The sequence below is a fragment of the Osmerus mordax genome, chromosome 8 (genome assembly GCF_038355195.1).
Source record: "Osmerus mordax isolate fOsmMor3 chromosome 8, fOsmMor3.pri, whole genome shotgun sequence".
Taxonomy (NCBI): domain Eukaryota; kingdom Metazoa; phylum Chordata; class Actinopteri; order Osmeriformes; family Osmeridae; genus Osmerus; species Osmerus mordax.
Window position 1 is genome coordinate 15,828,697 of NC_090057.1, and position 22,664 is coordinate 15,851,360.

General features: G+C 40.4%; 1 protein-coding gene across 1 annotated transcript in view; it reads left to right on the top strand.

The window, feature by feature from the left end:
• The first annotated feature begins 2,190 nt into the window (after positions 1-2,190).
• hpcal1 (hippocalcin-like 1) overlaps positions 2,191-22,664 on the top strand; it is a 49,709-nt gene continuing 29,235 nt past the window's right edge. Inside the window, exons 1-2 of the mRNA XM_067241402.1 lie at positions 2,191-2,344; positions 6,522-6,994. Coding sequence (XP_067097503.1) covers positions 6,617-6,994 — 378 coding nt within the window. The 5' untranslated portion in view covers positions 2,191-2,344; positions 6,522-6,616. The remainder of the gene's footprint in view (positions 2,345-6,521; positions 6,995-22,664) is intronic.

Sequence of the window (22,664 nt, forward strand, 5' to 3'; positions counted from 1 at the left end):
CAATCACACTTTTCCCATAAATTGTAATAATATAAATGTGAGATAACAATAGTATGCCTTGCTGAGAACACTAATAGTTACCTCACAATTAAGACTCCAAAGGATACTGAGCTAGGGACACTGAGACTCAACCTTCTGAATAGTCATCTGAGTCACAAGGCACACTTTAATATTAAGTATCAGTTTAAAACCTTTACTATCCTGATTGTAACTCATTCTGTGACAAAAATAAACATTCCCACATGTGCTTGGAAACAGGTGTCAGGCTGCAGAGTGTGATACACACAACATAGTTAATTATTGATCGGGGCTCCAAACTGCTGACATGCATACCACACCATCTGCAATGTAGGCTATTTACTACAGTATAGCAACTTACTCAAGGACCAAAATAATCCTGTTTGTGGTATTCAGATAAATGAGGGAATAATGTCCTACCTGTGCTTGCATACAGTTTGTCTGTTTGGGTTCAACTGAAAACTTTGTTAAAAGAGACAGTTTGTTGTCAAAGGGTTGTCATTCTTAAATAGATTTCTTAATGCCTTACTGTAAAATATTATGTTGAGTTATATGAAGATATCATCAATATTTAGGCTACATCATCAATACACAGACGGGTTGTAGACAGGGCAGTTTGTCCCTCAGGCCGACGCTCCACCAAAGGGTGAAAGGGAGGGACATTTTCGATCACATTCTACCACAGTGTTATGCTGGATGTCACTGTTTTAGACTGTTTGTCCTGCCTCTGGATATATCATAGTCCAATCAGCGTCAAGTTGTGTTCTGTGGAGTACCGCGCCTGCCCCTTTCAGGCAGGCGAGGCACTTTTTTACTGCAGGCACTGCAATGCAACCTGTATGGGTTTCAGGTGGGCTTGCACTTACATTTGGGGACATCATATAACTGGTGATTTTCACAGAACTGGTATTAGCGGAAAAAGTGGCTAGCAGGCTGCAAAGTAGCTAACGCTTTGTATCATGGTGGACCATCCTTATGGCGAATCGATCACTGTGCTACTTTGAAAAAGATGTCAAATTGTCAATATAAGTGAGCAATGTAATTTAATTAGTGAGTCATGTGAATGCATTCCCCAATAGTATAAGTAATAGAATATGTTTTATTCATTGCACATTATCAGTCCCGGTGCCACTGCTCTTTACTCTGGATTTATTGAGTTTAAAATAAACAATGAAATTAAAATTAATTGTATGCATGTGCCAAATGAATTAGAGGATTGTGAGTTGGTTTATTTTACATTAATACTAGAGTCCTTTTAAAATCCTTAACAAGCTATTTATTTACCCATTGAACGGATGACCTTATCCTTATCCATCATGCAACAATTGCACACCCTGAGACATTTGGCAGGAGCCGCCACTGGGTTACATAGTGTACCTAATTCTACTTAAAATATAGCCTAATGACTTAGTGGTCTATGAGCCTTGCTTAGTGGCAAGTATTATGAAGACTTCATAAAAGCTTTTTATTTACTTAATAGCTATTATTTGGCTAAGGCAATGCATTTCTGTCTACTAACAATGCATATGTATAGATTATGTTGATGTTATACAGGCCTATATATTATATTATAGGTTATGTATAGATGCCCTCTGAAATATGATTGATACACTATAAAAATGGGCTAGGATAAGTCTACAAAAAGATTTATATATCATGGTCTCCAAAACACATAACAGTGAAAAACTGTTTGGTACAAATTACCCAATATTAGTAGATTTTGTATACGAATGTACTGTAGGTTAGTAAAGTGGACAATAAACAGTTTGTTGTATGTACGGTATAAATGATCACCTTCAGTTCAGAACACTTTTGAGATATTCTGGGTGCAAGTGTAGGCTATAGGTCATTCTATCAAAGAGGGACACTTACACAAACGAGTCAATCTAGAATACGTTATATATAGTCCTACAGTAATGTACAAAACAAAAAACGAGAAAAAAACGTAATCCTTTAAGATGGTGAATAATGTTGACATGTGTGGTAGGCTAAATTCTTTAAACATTTGGAAACGGAAAACCCCTCATGTGGATTGGACGCGTCCGTTGGAAACTGAGTATCCTATGAATGTGCCACATCGAAGAAAAATGATGAAACTGCTCTGCCTTGCGAATTATGTTCTCAGAACTCGGACCATAGTCTACCAAATACTAATTTAACCTTTATCAGTGTTAATAATAGTCTTATTCTAACTATACTGAAGATTGTGTGCTATGCGTTTGTGCTCAAGATAGTAATCCGTAAACTTGGAGCCATAAATGTCAAATTATTAAGAAACAATTTGGATCCAGTCGAACTGGACAGACTACTTAACATCGAATCAGTTGTAAGTTTTGCATTATTATGCTATTTTATCATTTAATATTACAAGTTTAATTATTTCATATTTAATTATCAGTCATTTTCTTTCGTTTTTGCTGAACGTTCAGCTGAGTGAATAGCCTACTGTTTTAACGGCAACTTTGTCGTGTTGAACCTGAATAAATCGATGTCCTGCCAATGCATCAGGCTACCGTTGTAGCTATAGGCTCTCATTTAAAACAGGAATACATGTTTCAATTGTACCGGGGTTTGGCTCAAAGTTGGACTGGGGACATTAAGACATAAATAAAGCTACGGAATTTTGTAAACACAAAATATGTGAGTGTAAAAATGTATTCACACGAGCATAGTGAACGCTATAAAGCGCGCTATATTTAGACTGTTGTTTAAAGAATATTAAGCGATAAACCAGCCTCGTGCCTATGTCCGCAGCACAAAGGGTTTGTTGATATCACACCCTCTCGTGTTTTTTGTTTTCATATAATTATGACACAAGGGTATGTTTCTTGAGGTACATATTCAATAATTTTCTATAGTATTGTGAATTTTCCCATAAGCCTTAGCACTATACTCCTGTTGCCGTGGAGACGGGTGTGTCGAAGGAAAACTTTTGCCTTCATGGCTCATGGCTTTCTGACACTTTCCGACAAAACATGACCCAATGTGAGAATTAGTTAATATTCCTTTTACATTTCTTTATAGGCTTTATGTGCCACAAAATTTCTAGCAGTTTTAAACTAAGAAAAAAACATGTGAGTCTAGATGATAAGCATGGTGGTGAAATATGAACATATTTCCATTGATAGTTGATTAATATGATAATTTACAACAGCACAATAAATTACATTTGCAATGCAAGTCACCTTAAGTACACGGACATGGATGATATTTCTCAGTCAAATTCATCTGTATAATAAGCGATAGGAAATATTTTCGGAGACTCTTTTGACATCATTAAATATAGCTGCTGTGCTATTCTGGGAGAATATTGGGAATTCTCTAAATGGTTAACGGGTCTGCTGTTTGTTTTTACTGTGATCATTTGGTTCACTGGAGATGGAGAAAGATGTGTGTGTGTGTGTGTGTGTGTGTGGGGGGGGGGGGTTACCCTTACCCTGCTACCCTGTAAGGGATGTGTAGCATGGTGAGCCCAACCAGTGTCGCAGACAATATGAGGTTATGGTTTGATGTTTAATCCATGTTGTGTTGGACACAATTTGTTTTAACTGTACCAATTTATCAGTCTCTGTGTGTGTTGATACAACCTTTTGAATTGAAATATCGCATAACAAAACAATTTTAACATGAACGCTGATGTTGTAGATACTTGTTACCCATTCTTAGTTGTACTGCACGTGGGAAGAGAGGAGGAAAGTCTGAATAACCGATTACTGAAACTTTGTGAGGTTAGAGGTGAAATAGGCCTCCCAGTGGGCCTGTATCTGAGTATGTTAAGCAGACTATGGGCCCTATCTTGCACCCAGCGCAATTGACTTTGTCAACGACGCAAGTATCATTCCTAGTTTGCACTCGACACAAAGCGGACTTTTCCCTCCACAGATGCACGTCGGTAAATTAGGGAATGACCTTGTGCTCCCGGGGGCGGTTCAGCGAAAAAAGGAGGCGTGTTCCGGCGCAAACGTTCCATGGTGCTATTTTGCAGTTTCAGAAAAACAATTACGTCACAGACCAGGAAAAACTTAGTCTAAAGTCAATGGTTATTCAGATGCTATTTTAAGGGCGCATGCTTGGCCCGTGCGCACTGCTGGCGAGGCCAGGGTCTTCTTCCTGCGAAGCTACGTTACATTGCATTTTTTTCATGTCAATAATTAAAAAGATTTTCATGAGAAATCTCTATGCATGTGAACTTGATTTGTAATAGTTGTGGCAATTTCTTCCCACGCCTGTTTAACCGAAGCTAATTTGGGTGGGTTTCTTCTCCTATCCCAATCAGAATCAGAATCAGAATTCGGTTTATTCGCCATGTATGTTACACAAACACGGAATTTACTGTGGCAGGAAGGTGCAAACAATAAACATATACGGGTCTTAAATTAAGTAAAAAAGTACAATGGTTAAACTAATTCTAAGAACTAACAGTTAAAAAATATAACAATTTAAAAAATAAAATATATATAAAAATAAGACTAAGAATTTGAATGAGCAGCATGAGTGGGCAACTTAGTGCAATGAGAAAACTGCTCTGCCTTTCCCATATAATGTCACTTCCCTATCTTTTACGGCCCTGACGAGAACGTCGGTCTTTTCGGCTGTGAACCGCTCCTGGCGTGCACATGGCAAATCCGCCGTTATAATAGCAATCCGCCATGGAACAAGCGCCTGCTCTTAAAGGGAATGTGAGATGACGCTCTGATTGGTTTATTTCACGTTACGCCCAACCACACCCATTAGTAATGTAGCTACTTCAGACCAACACTTATTAGATTTCCGCCAGGCGCAAAGTCATTTATCCCGCCGGTATAATAGTAACAGCGCCTGAGTCCCGCCCACAAAGTTACTTGCGAATTGCGTTTTGATACTTGCGTTTCAGATCGTTAAAATAGGGCCCTATGAATACATACAGGAGTGTTGTGAATTAATAACTCATTATTCCCACTGTTTCTGTGTGTGTAGATTGAGAATAATGTACTTATTTCCAGACATGTACAGCCAAGCTAAACTAAGGGCACCAATCCAATCCACTCTCTTTATTCCGGATCTAATTTTACATAATATTTTGAATAAAAGTATTTACACAAACTTGTTAAAGATGAACTCCAGCAGTGTTTCCCCTACCATTATATTAGGGGGGCGCCCCGCCCCCACAACGCCCCCCCCCCCCCCCCCCCCCCCCCGGAAGGTCAAGTTAATTTTCTTAATTATTATTATTATTATTATTATTTTTTTATATAACTCTAGATCACAAAATAAGTCATTTAAGGTTAACTTTCCTATAAAACAGGTCTATAGCTTGCTCTTTTATTAAACAAACTAAATGGCCTTATGTTATTTATCTTATTTACACGACGGCAAGTCATTTCTGTCTCATGGTCCGTCCGTCCGTCCGCCCGCCGCCGCCGCCCTGCCCCCCTCCCAAAGCTGTAAACCTAGGGGAAACACTTTCCAGCCTTGTTTTCTTTGTTATGAGCAAAGAAGATTTCTCAAATTTAGCGAATGACATTGAACATGTGCCACATGTGCAAGTGGAGTCACCCCAGCTTCCACTACACTGTATTAACATCAAGGTTTTCAGTCAGTGAACATATTGTATCTTAGTTTCTCATATTATTCTTATTCTCTTCCTTTAAATGTTTTCCTCATGTGTTTTTTATCATTGTTCTCACTTTCTCACATGCTCGCTTGCACAATTTAACTCTTTGTTTAGCACAAATGTACACACACAGTTCACTCAACAACAGCACAACAACAGCACTCTCAAAGCACAGATGCTTTTGTCGCTAATTTCTCCATTTTTGTCATCTTGTGAATCAGTGCTATAAAAGGAAAAAGTATTATCAAAATGCAATGATGTCATCTGCCCTGTTACCTTTGTTCTTGCTGTTTTCTGCTCTCTCTGTCACATTTACACACACACACACACACACACACACACACACACACACACACACACACACACACACACACACACACACACAGGTACAGTACGGATGGTGAGACTTTTCCCTGTAAGCTTCCAGCCTCTCACTCTGGTAACCCACTTATCATGGTCCATAGTTGATTAGGTTATCTAACAGTTGCCTTGGTTATGAGGTAACAAGTGTTTGTGCTGCCATGACCTTTTCCTGAGGAAGTGAATTTACACAGAGAATGCCCCAGGATACCTCTCTGTCCATCACGTGGAGAACAATCAGTAAATTATCACCGGGAGAGAGGATTAAAATGGTATCCACAGAGACCAGGTCTCACCCTCCTAAGAGCTCAGAACACCTCGATTGTAATCTTATCTTCCCCTCTGTTCTGGTTCAACACTCCTGCTGTCCAATTTCATAATTCCCATTCAACAGGCCTATAAATCACCCATGTGCCTGTGGGAGATAGACCCACCTCTAAGGTTTATTACCAAACATCAAGACAGTGGGGTTTTATTAAACCAATGAATCATTCATATGTTTCACTGCTCTCTGTTCCTAATAAGAGTTTTTTGTCTCCTGTATGACCAGAGGAGGCAGAAAAACCAAGGAGAACTTGTGAGAAAAGCAGAGGGAGGTCTCCGTGCAGTCAGGAAATTCCGACAAAGTCGTCGGAGCACCGCGTCATGGGAAAACAAAACAGCAAACTGCGACCCGAGGTCCTCAATGACCTGCGTGAGAACACAGAGTTCTCTGACCACGAGCTCCAGGAGTGGTACCGGGGGTTCCTGAAGGACTGCCCAACTGGGCACCTTACCGTGGAGGAGTTCAAGAAGATCTACGCCAACTTCTTCCCGTATGGAGACGCATCAAAGTTTGCTGAGCACGTCTTCCGGACGTTTGACACCAACAGTGATGCCACCATAGACTTCCGGGAGTTCATCATTGCCTTGAGCGTGACGTCACGTGGTGGCCTGGAGCAGAAGCTGCGCTGGGCCTTCAGTATGTATGACCTGGACGGCAACGGATTCATTAGCAGGGCAGAGATGCTAGAAATTGTACAGGTCAGTTCCAGACTAAACCATCTATTTACATCCATCTACATGAAATTGATCATACTGGTACAGTACATTTAGTAATTTAGCAGACACTTTTATCCAAAGTGACTTACAGATTTTAGATGTACAGTAGTTGGTGCAGAGGATGATCATGGACCACAAGCGCACAGTTTTATCAGTATTACAGAGGTAGGTGCCAAGTAACCATGTATTATACCAGACACAGTGAGATAACAATAATATCCCCACTACAGTGCAATAACAACAACATATCTGAAATACAGCATTGTCTATATTTGCAGGCTCAGTCTGTAGCCTATTGCAAAACAGTAGACAGTAACTACCAAGAGTAGAAACTTATAAATGAGTGCTATGTAAAGTGCCCTTAGATCAAGTGTTAATTCTAATTAGAGCGGGAAGAGGTGCATCTTCAGACCTCGTCAGATGGCCAGGAGTGACTGAGAGGTTTGTACCCAAATGGTTCGTGTATCATCCGATCATTTAATTATTCCCTTCAACCCGTCAAATGGAAACTCAAAAAAACAAGTCAATTTTAGTTTTTCTATATGCACCACAAATTTAAAACGGATGTTTGTTTTCCCTTTTTCAGCTCGAAACAGAACATTTAATGAACAAAGTAACCAAAATGAAATAATAAGTCATTTAAGTTTTTCCATATCTTTTTTTGAATATTTTTAACATTTGTGATGAAATAGGTGACACCCACTTGGAATTATAGACAGGGCACAGCGCCCGTAATGCAGTTGTGAGTAAGAAATGTGTGTGTCGACGACACACACATTTCTGGAATTATACATTGATAGTGTAGTGCCCGTGATGCAGCTGGTGATTACAGTTTTTCTCAGTGTGCCTAAGGGGTGTTTGCTGTGTTTACATTAACATTTATATTTTTTCCTTTATATGCAGTGCTGTAAAATAGTCTTGTATTTTCTGTATCGCACTGACATAAATAAGACACCGGCAACCGACCGAGGTGGCTTAATTCGGAAGAACATTGTTCCTGTTGTATGCCCGTTTGCAGCTCGCTATATCTATGCATGCCTCAAGAAACCGATCGGAGGAGGCTGTGCATAGTTGAAATGTGCAGGCAAAGTTTTTGCAGTAACCACATAAATTCATGTATCAATATTCACTGATCTAAACTGAAATAAAGTATCCACTTAATATTTTTATTTCTGTTAGTTAGTTAGTTAGACAGCATTTCATCAATAAAGGAAACCCCTTTGAAAAAAGCTAATTTAATGTTATGATAGCAGTCAGCACTGCTCACCTTGCCATAGCGGCATCGTAAAAGCGATACGAAAATGTGATTGTAAAACGACAAAAACGTGAATTGACAATTTAAAGGTTGTCAAGCCCATAAGTCCTCGTTTCATGATGCCTTATATAACAAAACAATGAAAATCAAATCCCTGTCTATCTATAGGCTAAACTGTGAGTTGTTTGTGTAGTCTACACAATTTTAACATTCCAAAATTTAGAATAGAGTCGGAAGAGAGTTAAAGACAAGAGTCCGCTTGTCCTTAATGAGTTTGTAATAAAAATATTTGCACTTTATAGGATTCTTCACAAACCACTCATCAGAGCAATACAACTACAGCATTTCAGCTTTACACACAGTCGTGTGAAATCAGTGGCTCAAGTGCTTAGTGAAGCTCAGCTCAACGCTGTGATATTTATATCTTGCGATATCTATTTTGCCAGCTCAACATGGCTGACAGGTATCCATTGCAAAACATGGCGGCAAATATTTTTTTTGCCATAGCAAAGCCCTCATCCAAAACAGCTTCAACCACGGCACCGCACGTTCTTGGGTCCCAAGCTAATTGTTCCCCAACTAGTATAACAAGTCAAACCTAAGAATGCACAGTGATTGGGGACAGTCCAGTGAGTCTTCTCACCAAGTTTCATGCCAGTATCCTAGCGCCACAATAGGGGAAAGGTTGGAGGTGCGTTTATGTAACTGTAGCCCATCTAATCCCTAATTATGTAAGGAAGGGCCCTAAATGCTTTTAACTTAACTAACTTCAGTATTATTTTGAGTTCCTATACTAAACTTCTATCAAAGGGGTGATTGACTGTTTTTTGGGGGTATTTCACACTGTTCCTTAAGGTCTCCGAATAGGGTATGTAACATTGGTTGGGCTAAAAATGGCCCGGGTGCTGTTCTATGCCCCGATACATCCAGTGAAATTTTCCTGGGAAAAAACGCTAGGTTTTCTCCTTTTAAGGTATGCTCATGAAAATATATAGATGAGCTGCATGCTGATTGGTTGGTTTACAACAAGTGAAGCTGCGGAGCAAAGACGCAACACGGCCAACAGCACTCACTGAAACAACGAAGGTGGAGACTTGAAATAAAAACAAACAAATCTATTGTGTCTACACAACACTGTTTTCAACAAATTGACTAGATATCATTTGAAATCATTACGTTAGTTGTTTCCACTTCTGTTGTCGAAGCAAACAGGATCCTTAGGTGGGTAACGTTAGCACTACAGATTAGCAAACAAACTATCGTGATTCAACTCAGCTTCAGTTAGCTCTAGCTATCTTGCTGAAAAATAGATCTGAAACAAACATGCACCTTGAATTATATATTTACATGACAACACAGGTTATTTATTTGACTGAAACACAGGAACATGAAATAACTTTATCCCCATTGCCAATAAACTAGGCTAAATCATCACACATTCTACCTATGCACTTGCGTTAGCAAGCTAAACTAGTTTACATGTCTACAGTCTAGGTGTTTTCGCTAACTAGCTGTTCTTGCATTCCTTGCAAAGCAGCGTTAATAAATAGGGATATTCCCATAGATAAACATCAGCCATGCCTGTCTAGTGTCTTGTTCTTTGGGAAGATGGTGAAAAGTGTCAAGATTCCCGGTACAGCCTCAATATCTTGAAACCTTATTAACTTTCTTATTTGTAATTCCTGTGGAAGTACAGAGCAGTGCACAGCTAGCTAAAAAGGTGTCGAAGTTGCACTGTTTCAAAAGCTAGCGTTTGCAAGTTGCAGTTTCAAAATAGTAGTGAGAAGTGAAATTTTGATAGGAAAGATGTTTCAATCGACTTTGACGTTCACTGTATGTCTATTTTACACACCAAACTGTCATTTTTCAACTATGACAAGGTAAAATCGGTTTTGCAATCAATCGCCCCTTTAACCATATGTACTTGGTATGTGCAACACTAAAAGAACACTACAACATTGTAGTGGAGACGCTCTTGGTTCCCAGCATGCCTTGCTCCGTTCTCCATACATCATTCAATCACTAACAAAACATGAATAGAAATAGCTTGCTAATCAGGCAGAACTTTGTTCCATCAAAGTAGATTAAGGAAAAGACAGACTTATTTCAACAAGTCTCGCTTACTTCAGTGAGAGTTCCGTTCCATTAAGGTGGCTTATTCTAGTTCTAGCTAAGTAACCAAGGAAACTTATACCTCTGAAGTAGCCTGGTCCATGTCAGACTAAAATCGAGCTAATTTAAGATTGCAAATCATTTCAAACAGGCGGAAACAGAATCTCAAAAAACAGTTCCGTCAAGTGAATTCCGACCTGCAAAGCACTTTTGTTTAGTCCGTGTGTCCCATAAGTGCAGACTTTTTTTTACTCACTAACGCATCACTAGCATCTCGTCATATTACGCAGTCGGAAGACAGCTAGATAAATATTGTAACTGTGGAAGAAATTGGGATTTCCTGTGTGCTTGCATTAATCACTAATCAATAGAACTAGTCATTGGATACTAGTTAGTACGTTTATCATGTAAGCTTGCTATTAATAACAGTATATTGTGTCTATGTGTCAGGTTAATAGATGTTCGGGGTCAGGAGAAAGTACTGGCTAAACGGTCCTTGTCATGACTACAAGGAGAGCTCCAACTATGAACTCTCTAGTGTGAGAGTTGTTATGTGTTGGGAGCAGTGAATCTTTTTCTCTGAGACTGTTGTAACGTCATTCCTGCCTGACTGTCACAATCTATGTTTACATTCTTGTGCCCTATAAAAGATGGTCCTCCGGCTTTCGGAGCGGAGAGAGACCTGGTTGAGACCTAAGCTTGGTGTTGTGTTGTCATTTATGGTCAGAAGACTGGTTTTCTCTTCCAATCTGCAGATTGATAAATACGTATTAAAATCCAGAACTCAACTGAACTTAGTCACTCCGTTTATGAAGAGACGGACAAACACTTTCTTCATCAGCGTCAGCGCCCTTGGTTACCCAGCATGCAGTGCGGCATACCAAAAAACGTGGAAAATAGTTTGGTTACAACAGCTATGCGAGGGATTTCAGTTGTGTTCGTTCAGTTAAATGTGTGTAATGTTATTGTTTGTTAGTTAAGATAATCCTGTAGATCACCCTGATTGTGCATGTTGTGTAGTTTAATCGGATCAGAGAGTCTGACTATGTTAAAGTATTGTCAGACTACTGTACCATCACAAGGTACACTTGCAAGCAGCTGGACATTAGCTCTACCTTGGTCCATTTGCCCGCATGACTCTTGTCTGTTGTGTTTTGACTGAGATTCTAGAGAGAGGTCAATTCAGGGAGAGTTCCTATATGGTTTTCTAACCAGTCTCTGGGAATTTTGAAAACAGTGTCACTGTGTGTTTTTGGGCTACTTCTAATCCTCATCCGGCCGTTGCATTTATGCCTTGGCATGACCTGCGCTGGGAAAGAGGGAAACAGCATGGATGGGGAAAGTGTGTGGGCAGAGCAAGCAGTCGTAGTACATAACCTTTAGTAAAGTGTATCCTCATTTTCATAAAGTTGTTGTAATGAAAGCTTTCAAAGAATGGATGTCTGCATGATGGGCCTGATTAGAGCACAAGTGGCCTGACAGAACACGCTTCAAAGTTCAAAAGGGTGGCATTTTGACCCTGTCAGGCCAAGATGTCTGAACGTTGGCCTTATTTCTCATGGGGAACAAAAAAGTCACAAAAACCCATAATGTCGGCAGTATGGATTTTTCTCTACAGTGACAATTTGTGTTCTCTCACATATATATTTATTAAGTTTCTTTTCACACCCCTAAGCCTTCGTCAATATTTGGACTACATAGACAACGTCAATGTCAAAAGTTTCGTCTTGGTAGCGATTGAGTTGCTTGTATTTTTATTTACGTTCCGTTGCACGGTTTAAGTAGAAATTCCGTTTTTGTGGCGAAAATTGAAGCTAACGGTGGCTAACTTGCTAGCCACAGTCAATGACGCTACTTACGTCACTAACGTCACGAAAACTCGGGTGACTACTTCTAGCAGAACATTAGTTTAGCAGCTCGTTAACTTCTGGGAGATAGCTAGGCTAACTGCTTTACTGCAAGGCAGCTGCAGAAACGCCACAAGCAAAGAGGCCAGGGTGATAACTATTTACTCATTTTACTTTGTGATATGACACACAATTGTGATGTGTAATGTACAGTATAAGCTGATATTATTAAGGAAGTACATCTATTTTCGGGAAACAGTAGTGTACTATTTCACTGAAGTATTAGCATCATGACATTAGCCTCTGTTGAGCGGTCAACACATACTACAGTGGTCTATGATGCATCTGTTTTCAATCGTTAAAATAAACATTCCTCACAAATACATTTTCATTGTAGGATTTATTATGACATTACATTACAAGTAAACGATTTGTTGGTGAAATTATCATTACCTGTGGTTTCAAACCAGTGTTGCTCACTGCAACGCTGTAGCCTACGCGAGACACTACAAAAACATCTACACAGCTGTTTAGGAAGTCAAACGGCGACAGAACATGTTCGGCACTCCCCTTTCTTAAATCAAAAGTCTATCTGACTACTAACCTGAACTTCATTGCCACAGCCTAAACTTTGTCAATCTGTTCATGAAAATAATACATTTCATCCTAAACCGTACAACGGAACGTTAAATCCAATTCAACCAACGCAATCGCTACCAAGACGAACACAGCAGTAGTCTAGTACTGTACTGTAGCAGTACAATTTACCGGGGCAGCTTCTCCACACAGGGCTATATCGCATTTTGCGTTGTTACTGACAATGATTGCTACCAGTGAGCTTTTTATGAATGAGCGATTTTCCACTAAATAAATGTCAAGCTTATTTACGTTTTTGAGGGCATATTTTCAGTTAGCAGATGGTACTGTTTGAATCGCGATTCCATCTTCTACTGCCGGTAACGTCGTAGAATAATCTTCGAAGGGGTTATTTATTAATGAATGAATGCAATATGAGTAGGCTTAATGCCTGAAAATATCACGAGAAGGGAAAAACTTAAAAGGACGTTTAAGTCATAGAGATTAGGTCAATTTTAACACCGGTCTGCCAAATTTATTAGTTTTGATTCAACTATGAGGCTGCCTCTTGCAGGGGAAATGAGAAGACATCTATTTCATTCTACACTTCACTTCAAAAAATATGCTTTTAAATCTAATAAGTATGCATTTTTGATATAAAACATACAGAAATATCTGTTGTAAAAATGTCATTAAAAAACGGACCCCTGTGCAACCGTCGCACAGGGGTAATTTGCTAGCTACAGGTAGTCACGCGTTTTGACGTCACGAAAACGCGTGACTACCTGTAGCAGAACATTCGTTTCGCATCTGTTAACTTGGGGGATAGCTAGGCTAACTATAGCTTTACTGCAAGGCAGCTGCATAAACGCCACAAGCAAAGAGGCCAGGGTGATAACTATTTACTCATTTTACTTTGTGATGTGAAACACAATTGTGAAATGTAATGTACAATATTAGCTGATATTATTAAGGAAGTAGGCCCACATCTACTTTCGGAAACGTTAGTCTACTATTTCACTGAAGCATTAGCATGACATTAGCCTCTGTTGCCCCGGCAACACATACTACAGTGTTCTATGATGCATGTGTTTTCAATCGTTAAAATAATTCCTCACAAATACATTTTCGTTGTAGGATTTATTCAAATACCTGGAATTATATTTGTATTGGCATTATTTGGTTCATGCTAATACACTGTTCAGTTTCCCATCTTCCTTTAAACCATAGGGCAAGGGTCACTAATTGCCGGACCGCGGTCCGGGTCCGGACCCAGGTTGTTCCCTATCCGGACCCGGACCTATAACCGATATATTAGTATGGAATTAATTCATTTTGACGGAATGTTTCCATTTTAACCGGCACATCTTTTTGTTCCAACTAAATGTGGTTTCTATCTTACTTGTCCAATACAAAGGTCCAATCAGGAGCTGTAATAACTGTAATCACCATGACAACTCACTCACTAGCTCCTGCATAAAAAGAACAAAAAATTGAATGGGAAACTGAAGTTAACAAATTACTTAACCTATTGGAAGAAGTTAGCGTTAACCGAACGTTGTCTGAATTGAGAATCAGAATCAGAATGGGATTTATTCGCCATGAGTTTACTTCGCCAGACATTTGCTTTGGCAGGAAGCTGCATACAATAAACATATAGGGACCTCAAATTTAAATATGTGGACTATCTATACTAAGGGTACATAAACTAGCAGTACTAAGTGGAATTAGAATTAAATAAAATATACAATAAATTAAAATATAAGTTGCCGTAATTTACAATATAAAAATACAAATATTACAAAAAATTAGTGGTGGGCATAGATTTCTTTTTTTAAATCTAGATTAATCTCACTGTAATCTTGGCGTTAATCTAGATTAATCTAGATTAAAATGGCTCATTTGAATTCCACCGAAGGCATTCAGAATATGTGTGCTACCCAAATAAGAGAACTTTGAGAACGGGTTTCTCAAGCCAGAAACCCGTCTTTGAGAACGGGTTTCTCAAGCCAGGTGGCGCATTAGACCAGGAGCTCATCTCCTGTTTCCAAAATGCATCACAAACTGCTTGAGAAAGCTGTTCTACTATGATAATTGGTGATGAAAATAAATTATGTTCAATAAGATGTACTTGTGTTTATTCACTTTTTATTAGATTAGTTAGCTTGGCTGATAGAGCTGTGCTGACGGGCTTGCTTCGGTTGCACTCAAACATCGTAGTTTGACGACGACTCTTCCCCTGCGCTACATCAGTGCTTGGCCCGGCATCTTCCGCATTAGCTAAGGGATGCTTTGCGTTTAGGTGGTATTTGAGACTGGAAGAACTCCTACAGTAAACTAATTCCGCATAGCACAAGGTGCAAACAACCTTAGTCTTGTCGAGGTTTCCATTGGGAAGCTTCTTAAAAATACAAAAGAAATTCCCTGAAGCTTACCAGGCGGCTTCATAGCTGCAGCCATGTTAGCGCGTCACGTTTGATGTGATAATTTCATACACAAGGCATACACACAGGTTCGAAAACTCGTTCTTGCCCCCTACAGTGCAATTTGGCTAGGTATACATCTGCGCTAAAATATCAAGGTGAAAGTCATCATAGCTTGCGTAGCATAGACCCAGCTCCCAACCCAACTTTGACAATAGATTAACGGTGATATTTTTTTTATTGCCAATAAGAGTCGCAGCGCGTTAACGCGTGTTAACGCCGATAATGGCCCACCACTACAAAAAATACAAATGTACAAGATACAATTTTGTAATGCAGTGCAAAAAGCAGTGTGTTTTAAGGAGGAAGTCATTAGATCATTAGGTCATCAGTGTGGTCCCTTGGCCTAGTTTAAGAGGCCAACAGCGGAAGGGAAGAAACTGTTTTTGTGGCGTGAGGTATTGGTCCTGATGGACCGCAGCTTTCTGCTGGAGGGGAGTGACTGAAACAGTCCAGGGTGGGAGGAGTCGGCCACAATCTTCCTCGCTCGCCTCAGGGTCCTCGAGGTGTGCAGGTCCTCGAGGGTAGGCAGATTGCAGCCAATCACCTTCTCAGCACTGTGGATGATACGCTGCAGCCTGCTCTTGTCCTTGGCAGTGGCAGCAGCGTACCAGACGGTGATGGAGGAGGTGAGGATGGACTCAATGATGGCTGAGTAGAAGTGCACCATCATTGTCTTTGGCAGGTTGAACTTCTTCAGCTGCCAAAGGAAGTACATCCTCTGTTGTGCTTTCTTGATGAGGGAGCTGATGTTCAGTTCCCACTTGAGGTCCTGGGAGAGGATAGTGCCCAGGAAGCGGAAGGACTCCACAGTGTTGACTGGGGAGTCACACAGGGTGATGGGGGTGAGTGGGGCTGTGTTCTTCCTGAAGTCCACAACAATCTCCACTGTCTTAAGAGCATTGAGCTCTAAGTTGTTCTGGCTGCACCAGGTCACCAGGTTGGCCGCTTCCCACCTATAATCAGATTCGTCTCCACCAGAGATGAGCCCAATAAGGGTGGTGCCATCCGCAAACTTCAGGAGTTTGACGGACGGATGACTGGAGGTGCAGCTGTTGGTGTACAGGGAGAAGAGCAGAGGAGAAAGGACGCAGCCCTGAGGTGATCCGGTGCTGATGGACCGGGAGTCAGAGACTTGTGTTCCCAGCTTAACGCACTGCTTCCTGTCAAACAGGAAGTCTGTGATCCACCTGCAGGTATAATCAGGCACGTTCAGCTGGGAGAGCTTGTCTTGAAGCAGGGCGGGGATGATGGTATTGAAGGCAGAGCTGAAGTCCACAAACAGGATCCTGGCATATGATGCTGGGGAGTCCAGGTGCTGTAGGGTGAAGTGGAGGGCCATGTTAACTGCATGGTCCACAGACCTGTTGGTTCTGTAGGCAAACTGCAGGGGGTCCAGTAGAGGGTCTGTGATGGATTTAAGGTGTGCCAGCACCAGGCGCTCGAAAGACTTCATTACCACAGAGGTCAGGGCGACGGGTCTGTAGTCATTATGTCCTGTTGGCCTAGGCTTTTTGGGCACAGGGATGATGGTGGAGGACTTGAGACAGGCTGGCACATGGCATGTCTCAAGGGAGGTGTTAAAGATGTAGGTAAACACTGAAGACAGCTGGTCAGCGCAGTGCTTGAGGGTGGCTGGAGAGACAGAGTCCGGCCCAGCTGCTTTGCGGCGATTCTGCCTCTTGAAAATTCTGTTAACTTCACCCTGAATGGAGAGAGTCGTCACTGTAGAAGGGGGTAGGTGGGAGGCCTCCTGGGTGGGAAGGGGTAGTTCAGGACTGTCCAATTGTCTTTTAAATCTGCAGTAGAACTCATTCAGTTCGTTGGCCAGGCGGGAGTTGTTAGTGGAGTGGGGGGCTCTGGGCTTGTAGTTGGTAATCTGCCTGAGCCCTCTCCAGACAGAAGCAGAGTTTAGCCTCCCTCACCGCCTTGCTAAACCTGTTCTTCGATTCCTTGAAACTGTCTTTGTCCCCACTCCTAAATGCGGCCTCTTTCGCTGACCTCAACCTTCTGAGTTTAGCTGTAAACCAGGGTTTGTCGTTGTTTTAGCTCACCCTGGAGCGTGTTGGTATACAGCAGTCCTCACAGAAGCTGATGTATGATATCACAGCCTCTGTGAGCTCATCTAGACTATTGGTAGCAGTCGTGAACATGTGCAGTCCAAGCACGCCCGCAGATCCTCCATAGCTTCACTGGTTCACTGTTTTGATGTCCTCACAGCAGGCTTACAGCGCTTTAGCTTCTGCCTGTATGCAAGAATCAGGTAGACCATGGCGTGGTTAGAGTGACCCAGTGCTGGTCGGCGGACCGCATGGTATGCTTTGCTGATTGTAGAGTAGCAGTGATCCAAGGTGTTTCCTTCTCTGGTCGGGCATTTGATGAATTGTCTATATTTTGGGAGTTCTTGAGTGAGATTGCCTCTGTTAAAGTCGCCTAGCACAATAACCAAGGAATCCGGATTTTCATGCTCCACACTCAGTATCTGGCTGGCGAGCACACATTGAGCCTCGTTGACGCTAGCCTGCGGACGCATGTAGACGCCAAACAGAATGAATGATGCAAACTCTCGTGGCGAGTAAAAAGATCTACAGTTAATAAAAAATGATTCCAGATCAGGAGAACAGTGCTGCAGAATCACTGTCACATCTTCACACCAGCCACTGTTAATGTAAAAACAAATACCACCGCCTTTCGTTTTGCCAGGGAGCACAGGGTCACGATCCACTCTCAGCAGTTTGAAACCTGCTAGCTGTAGAGCAGAGTCTGGGATCAGTTCACTCAGCCATGTCTCCGTAAAGCACAAAACGGAAGATGAAAGAAAGTCTCTGTTTTTCCCCACCAGTAGCTGAAGTTCATCCAGTTTGTTGCTCAGTGAATGCACGTTCGTGAGAAATATCCCCGGTAACGTTGTGCGTGCCCCACGCCGACAGAGTCGCACCAGAGTACCGGCTCGTTTGCCTCTCCTACGACGCTTCGCTGCTAGGACAAAGCCGAGGGTGGCTTTGACTATAATTCCCACTAATTCTGCCACTGGAAGCAGAAAAGTGGGAAATAAATCCACAGGAGTTGTAGTCCTGATGTTTAGAAGTACTTCTCTTGTTAGAGAACACTTCTCTTGTTAGAGAACCAAGATGAGCAAGAAAGACAAGAACATTCTTAAAACAGATTTTACGCTAGCTGAAATAATTGAACATTGGCGAACTGTAGGAGTCCCTAAAAAGAAAGCAGAAAAGAAACAAACATTGAAGATTACTGTACATTTCATTGGCAAATGTCTTCTCAACTCTGTCCTCAAAGCAGCGACCCCTTTTTGTGCCACACGGCAACACACCGCTAACAACAGCAGTGAAGAGACCATCCATGCTGGCTCACATTCTACTAATGAGTGTTCAGACACAGACAGTGGAATTGGTGCGCAAATTCCCAAACCGCGTTCTACAAAGGACCGTCGTGCTCCTGATCCGCCACGCATTGCTGCCATAAAAATGGCGACAGAGGTAAAACCCAAGCCACAGCAGCCCCCTCATATACAGTGTAACTTCTGTAAAAGACAAGGACACACCGAAATGCGATGTTGGGATCTTCGCAGAAATATGCCTATTCCACCCACACACTTGTTTTATGTTAACAACAAAGTTAGATTTTGTCGTGCTTGTCTAAGAAGTGGTCACACTGAGTCCAAATGTTGGGATCTGGGAAAGGATAGGCCTCCCCCATTTTTCATGCAGCATAAGCTGAGCCTTTATCAAGACAAACAAACCTTAAACTTTTTAACGTGATTACATGCAATTCCAACTGTCTTTTACATGTACTTAATTCAGGTCCAAATTGTGATATTGCTTCATTCCTACTGTATTACCCCTGTGTTTAGTCTTTGTTGTAGTTCAAAGATTCGTTGGGGACAGTTTATTTGTTGCTGCTCCAGTTCCTTTAGCTGCATATGCATAGTGCATATGGTTTGTCCATCCATGAGTTCCTATGTTGGTTTGTGTGGATGAGTATTGGGTATTGTGGATCAGTATGTACCTTTGTGTGTTTTATAGAGTTGGTGGTAAATGTTCTAGGTTTTAGCTAAACTCACAATGGTTCCTGACCTGTAAATGTAGATTGGTATAACTTGTATTTTATTTTATTATTGCAGTGTAATTGGTTTTGTTTATTTTGGACCCAAGAACACTGTTTTGCTTTAATTGCCATTTTCATCTATGCTAGATTATATGTTTGTGTACCTCTCATCTATCAAAAGGGAGGACTGTTCACCTATTTTTTCCATTTGAGTTTTAGGACACTGTCTCACTAATTTCTATGTATATTCAATCCGACTCTCAGACCCCAGACCACTCCAAACGTCACTCCAAACTTTACTATTTTCATTGTTAACCAAGTGCTGTGCTCCAATTGTGTTCTGCTGTAACAGGACAAGAACTTAAGTAGCAGGAATATGCTAACCAAGGGCACGTCTGCATGCCAATACAAAGGTTCTTCCAAGTGATCCTCTGAGCATACAGCCATGACCATTAGAATCTCAATGCTGACCTGTCTGAAATCAAGTTCCTTTTTCCTATGGGTGCAGGTTATCACACGATGAACACTGCAGCTTTTGCCTGTGTTTTGGGTCCAAGAGGGAGGATTGTAAGGCTGGGTGTCAAACCTGCCTCCACCTCTCATATGCTAAAGTCTGGAGTTTCTGGACGGTCTCAACTTTGATGGCTCTCACACCCCATTCAAGATTTGGTCTGATTGGTTGTTCTTGTGTATAAAGGGAATTGTAATGCATTGTTCTGTGGATTCTTCATCTACTGAGACCTTCTCCTCAGTTCTGGCTTGTCCTAATGTCCTACTCCTTGCTCACCTCTTTCTTTCTCTCTGATTTACAATGATCATGGTTAGGGATGGGTATCGAGAACCGGTTCTTGTTTAGAACCGGTTCCCAGTGAATCGATTCCTTGGAATCATTAGCAAAATTCCTTAACGATTCTGTTAACGATTCTCTGTGCCGTTAAACAATTAAAATGCTAAGTTTAATAATGGATTAAAAATCGAAATGCTCAGTTGGTAACACTTTATAATAAGTCAACGCTTTTTGGCATTTACAAAGTGTTAACTAATAGTTAGTTAATCCTTTATAAAACATTTTGAAACATTAACAATACATTATTAAATAGTTAATAAGCTTATTATTAAATGCTATGTTAATCATTAATAAACACTGTTAAACATTATGGATTTGATTCATAATTCAATTCATAAGGTGTTTGATAACTGCATTACCATACTTTATAGACAGCTTGTTAATATAGTTGCAAACCAGTAGTTTATAATCTGTTAATGGTACATGCGCTGGTATAGAAAGCATTAGCAAATGGTGAACAAACCATTTACATTACCTTTACAAAGCATGAGTAAATAACTAACAACATATTTAATTATGTCTTTAATTAATGTACGCCAAGTCGAATACATGATGTACACTAATACTTATCAGATGTCTTAACAACTATTTTATAAACACTTACTAATGATGCAACTTGTGATTAGTAATGCAAGTTATAAAGCATTTACTAACTGTTAGTTAAGGCTTTTGTGTTATTTATTAAGGTGTTCTTGTCCATTCTCAAACCTCACATTCACAAAGGTATCATAACAACTATTTTATAAACACTTACTAATGATGCAACTTGTAATTAGTAATGCAAGTTATAAAGCATTTATTAACTGTTAGTTAAGGCTTTTGCGTGACCTAATCTAAAGTGTGAACTATCTATTCCTTATTAAACATTTATAAGTTATTTATTAAGGTATTCTTGTCCATTCTCGAACCTCACATTCACAAAGGCTGAACATACGTTTCTCAAAAGGAAACAGACACAACACAATGTGATACACAAAATTACTATTTTATTGAAGTAATGACAGGCATGTGTCTTACTAACTACAGTACTTAGCTCTACTAGCCGAGAGTGACAGCGGTCGATACTTATAACCTCAGTTTGATATTTCCCGGCATGACCGAACGGTCGAGGTTAGTAAGTTGTTTATTATATGGCATTTTTAGCTCTTTTCATTTAAAACATGTCGTTTTGTTCAGCTCTACTCAAGTCTTCACACGGTGTGTTTCAGGAGTTAGCACCTACAGTACCTAACAACCAATCTGAAATCTGAGCAACCAAACCTAGCAATCTGCCTAGCGCTTGTCGTTTATCTCTCTGTGTTCACACTTTTCTGCTCTTTTAGAAAGTTAATAATTTCCTCGTCGCTGTTGATGTCTTCATTGTCATCTGGATAGTAAAACTCCTCGACCTCGCTCATTTTGAAGATGACATCAGCGGAGGGCAATAAGAATACGTATCAGACCGCAGGTCAAAACGCGCATAGAATATAAAGACGTAATACGCGGCTGGCATGACTACCCATTAGCCAATCAGAACGCTCGTACTGTTGTCGCAATTGAACCAATATGCTGTTCTTATTGGTTCAGAAGACGTTCTCAAAAGAGTTGTTGATATGTTGCCTTGGAGATGTAATGACGTCACCAGTACACGTGCCACTGATTGCTCTGACAAGATGGCGTCTGCTTTAGATTCGCCGTGTTTGATTTGGGATCTTCCCACGTATTGTTGTAGTATATAAGAAACCAAATGTTTACTCTTCGACAGGTCAGCAAACGCTTTGTCGCCTCAATTTGTTAAAACGATTTGTTTGTTTGTAACCCTCGACCTATGGTCTCGGTTAACAAACGTTTTAACAAATCTCTGCTTTCAAAGGCGTTTGCAGACCTGTCGAGGAGTAGCTAAACATTTGCAGTTTATTACAGCCATTTTTTGAAAATAAAATACAGCTTTGGGTAACCAACTTTTATACCAATTCTACTGTATCGCTTCTTAATGGAAATAAAATACTATTTTATTACCCAGGTAAATAAATTAACAGCTATTTCTTCAAAAAAAAAAAAAAAAACACAACATCTATAGGCCTATAGTCTTTCTATAAATGCTTAATAAGGCATAAATAGTTCACACTTTAGATTAGGTCACGCAACAGCCTTAACTAACAGTTAGTAAATGCTTTATAACTTGCATTACTAATCACAAGTTGCATCATTAGTAAGTCTTTATAAAATAGTTGTTAAGATATCTGCAAAGCATAGTGTACATCCTGTATTCGACTTGGCATACATAATTTAAAGACATAAGTAAATATGTTGTTAGTTATTTACTCATGCTTTATAAAGGTAATGTAAATGGTTTGTTCACCATTTGCTAATGCTTTCTATACCAGCTCATGTACCATTAACACCTTTTAAACTACTGGTTTGCAACTATATTAACAAGCTGTTTATAAAGTATGATAATGCAGTTATCAAACACCTTATGAATTGT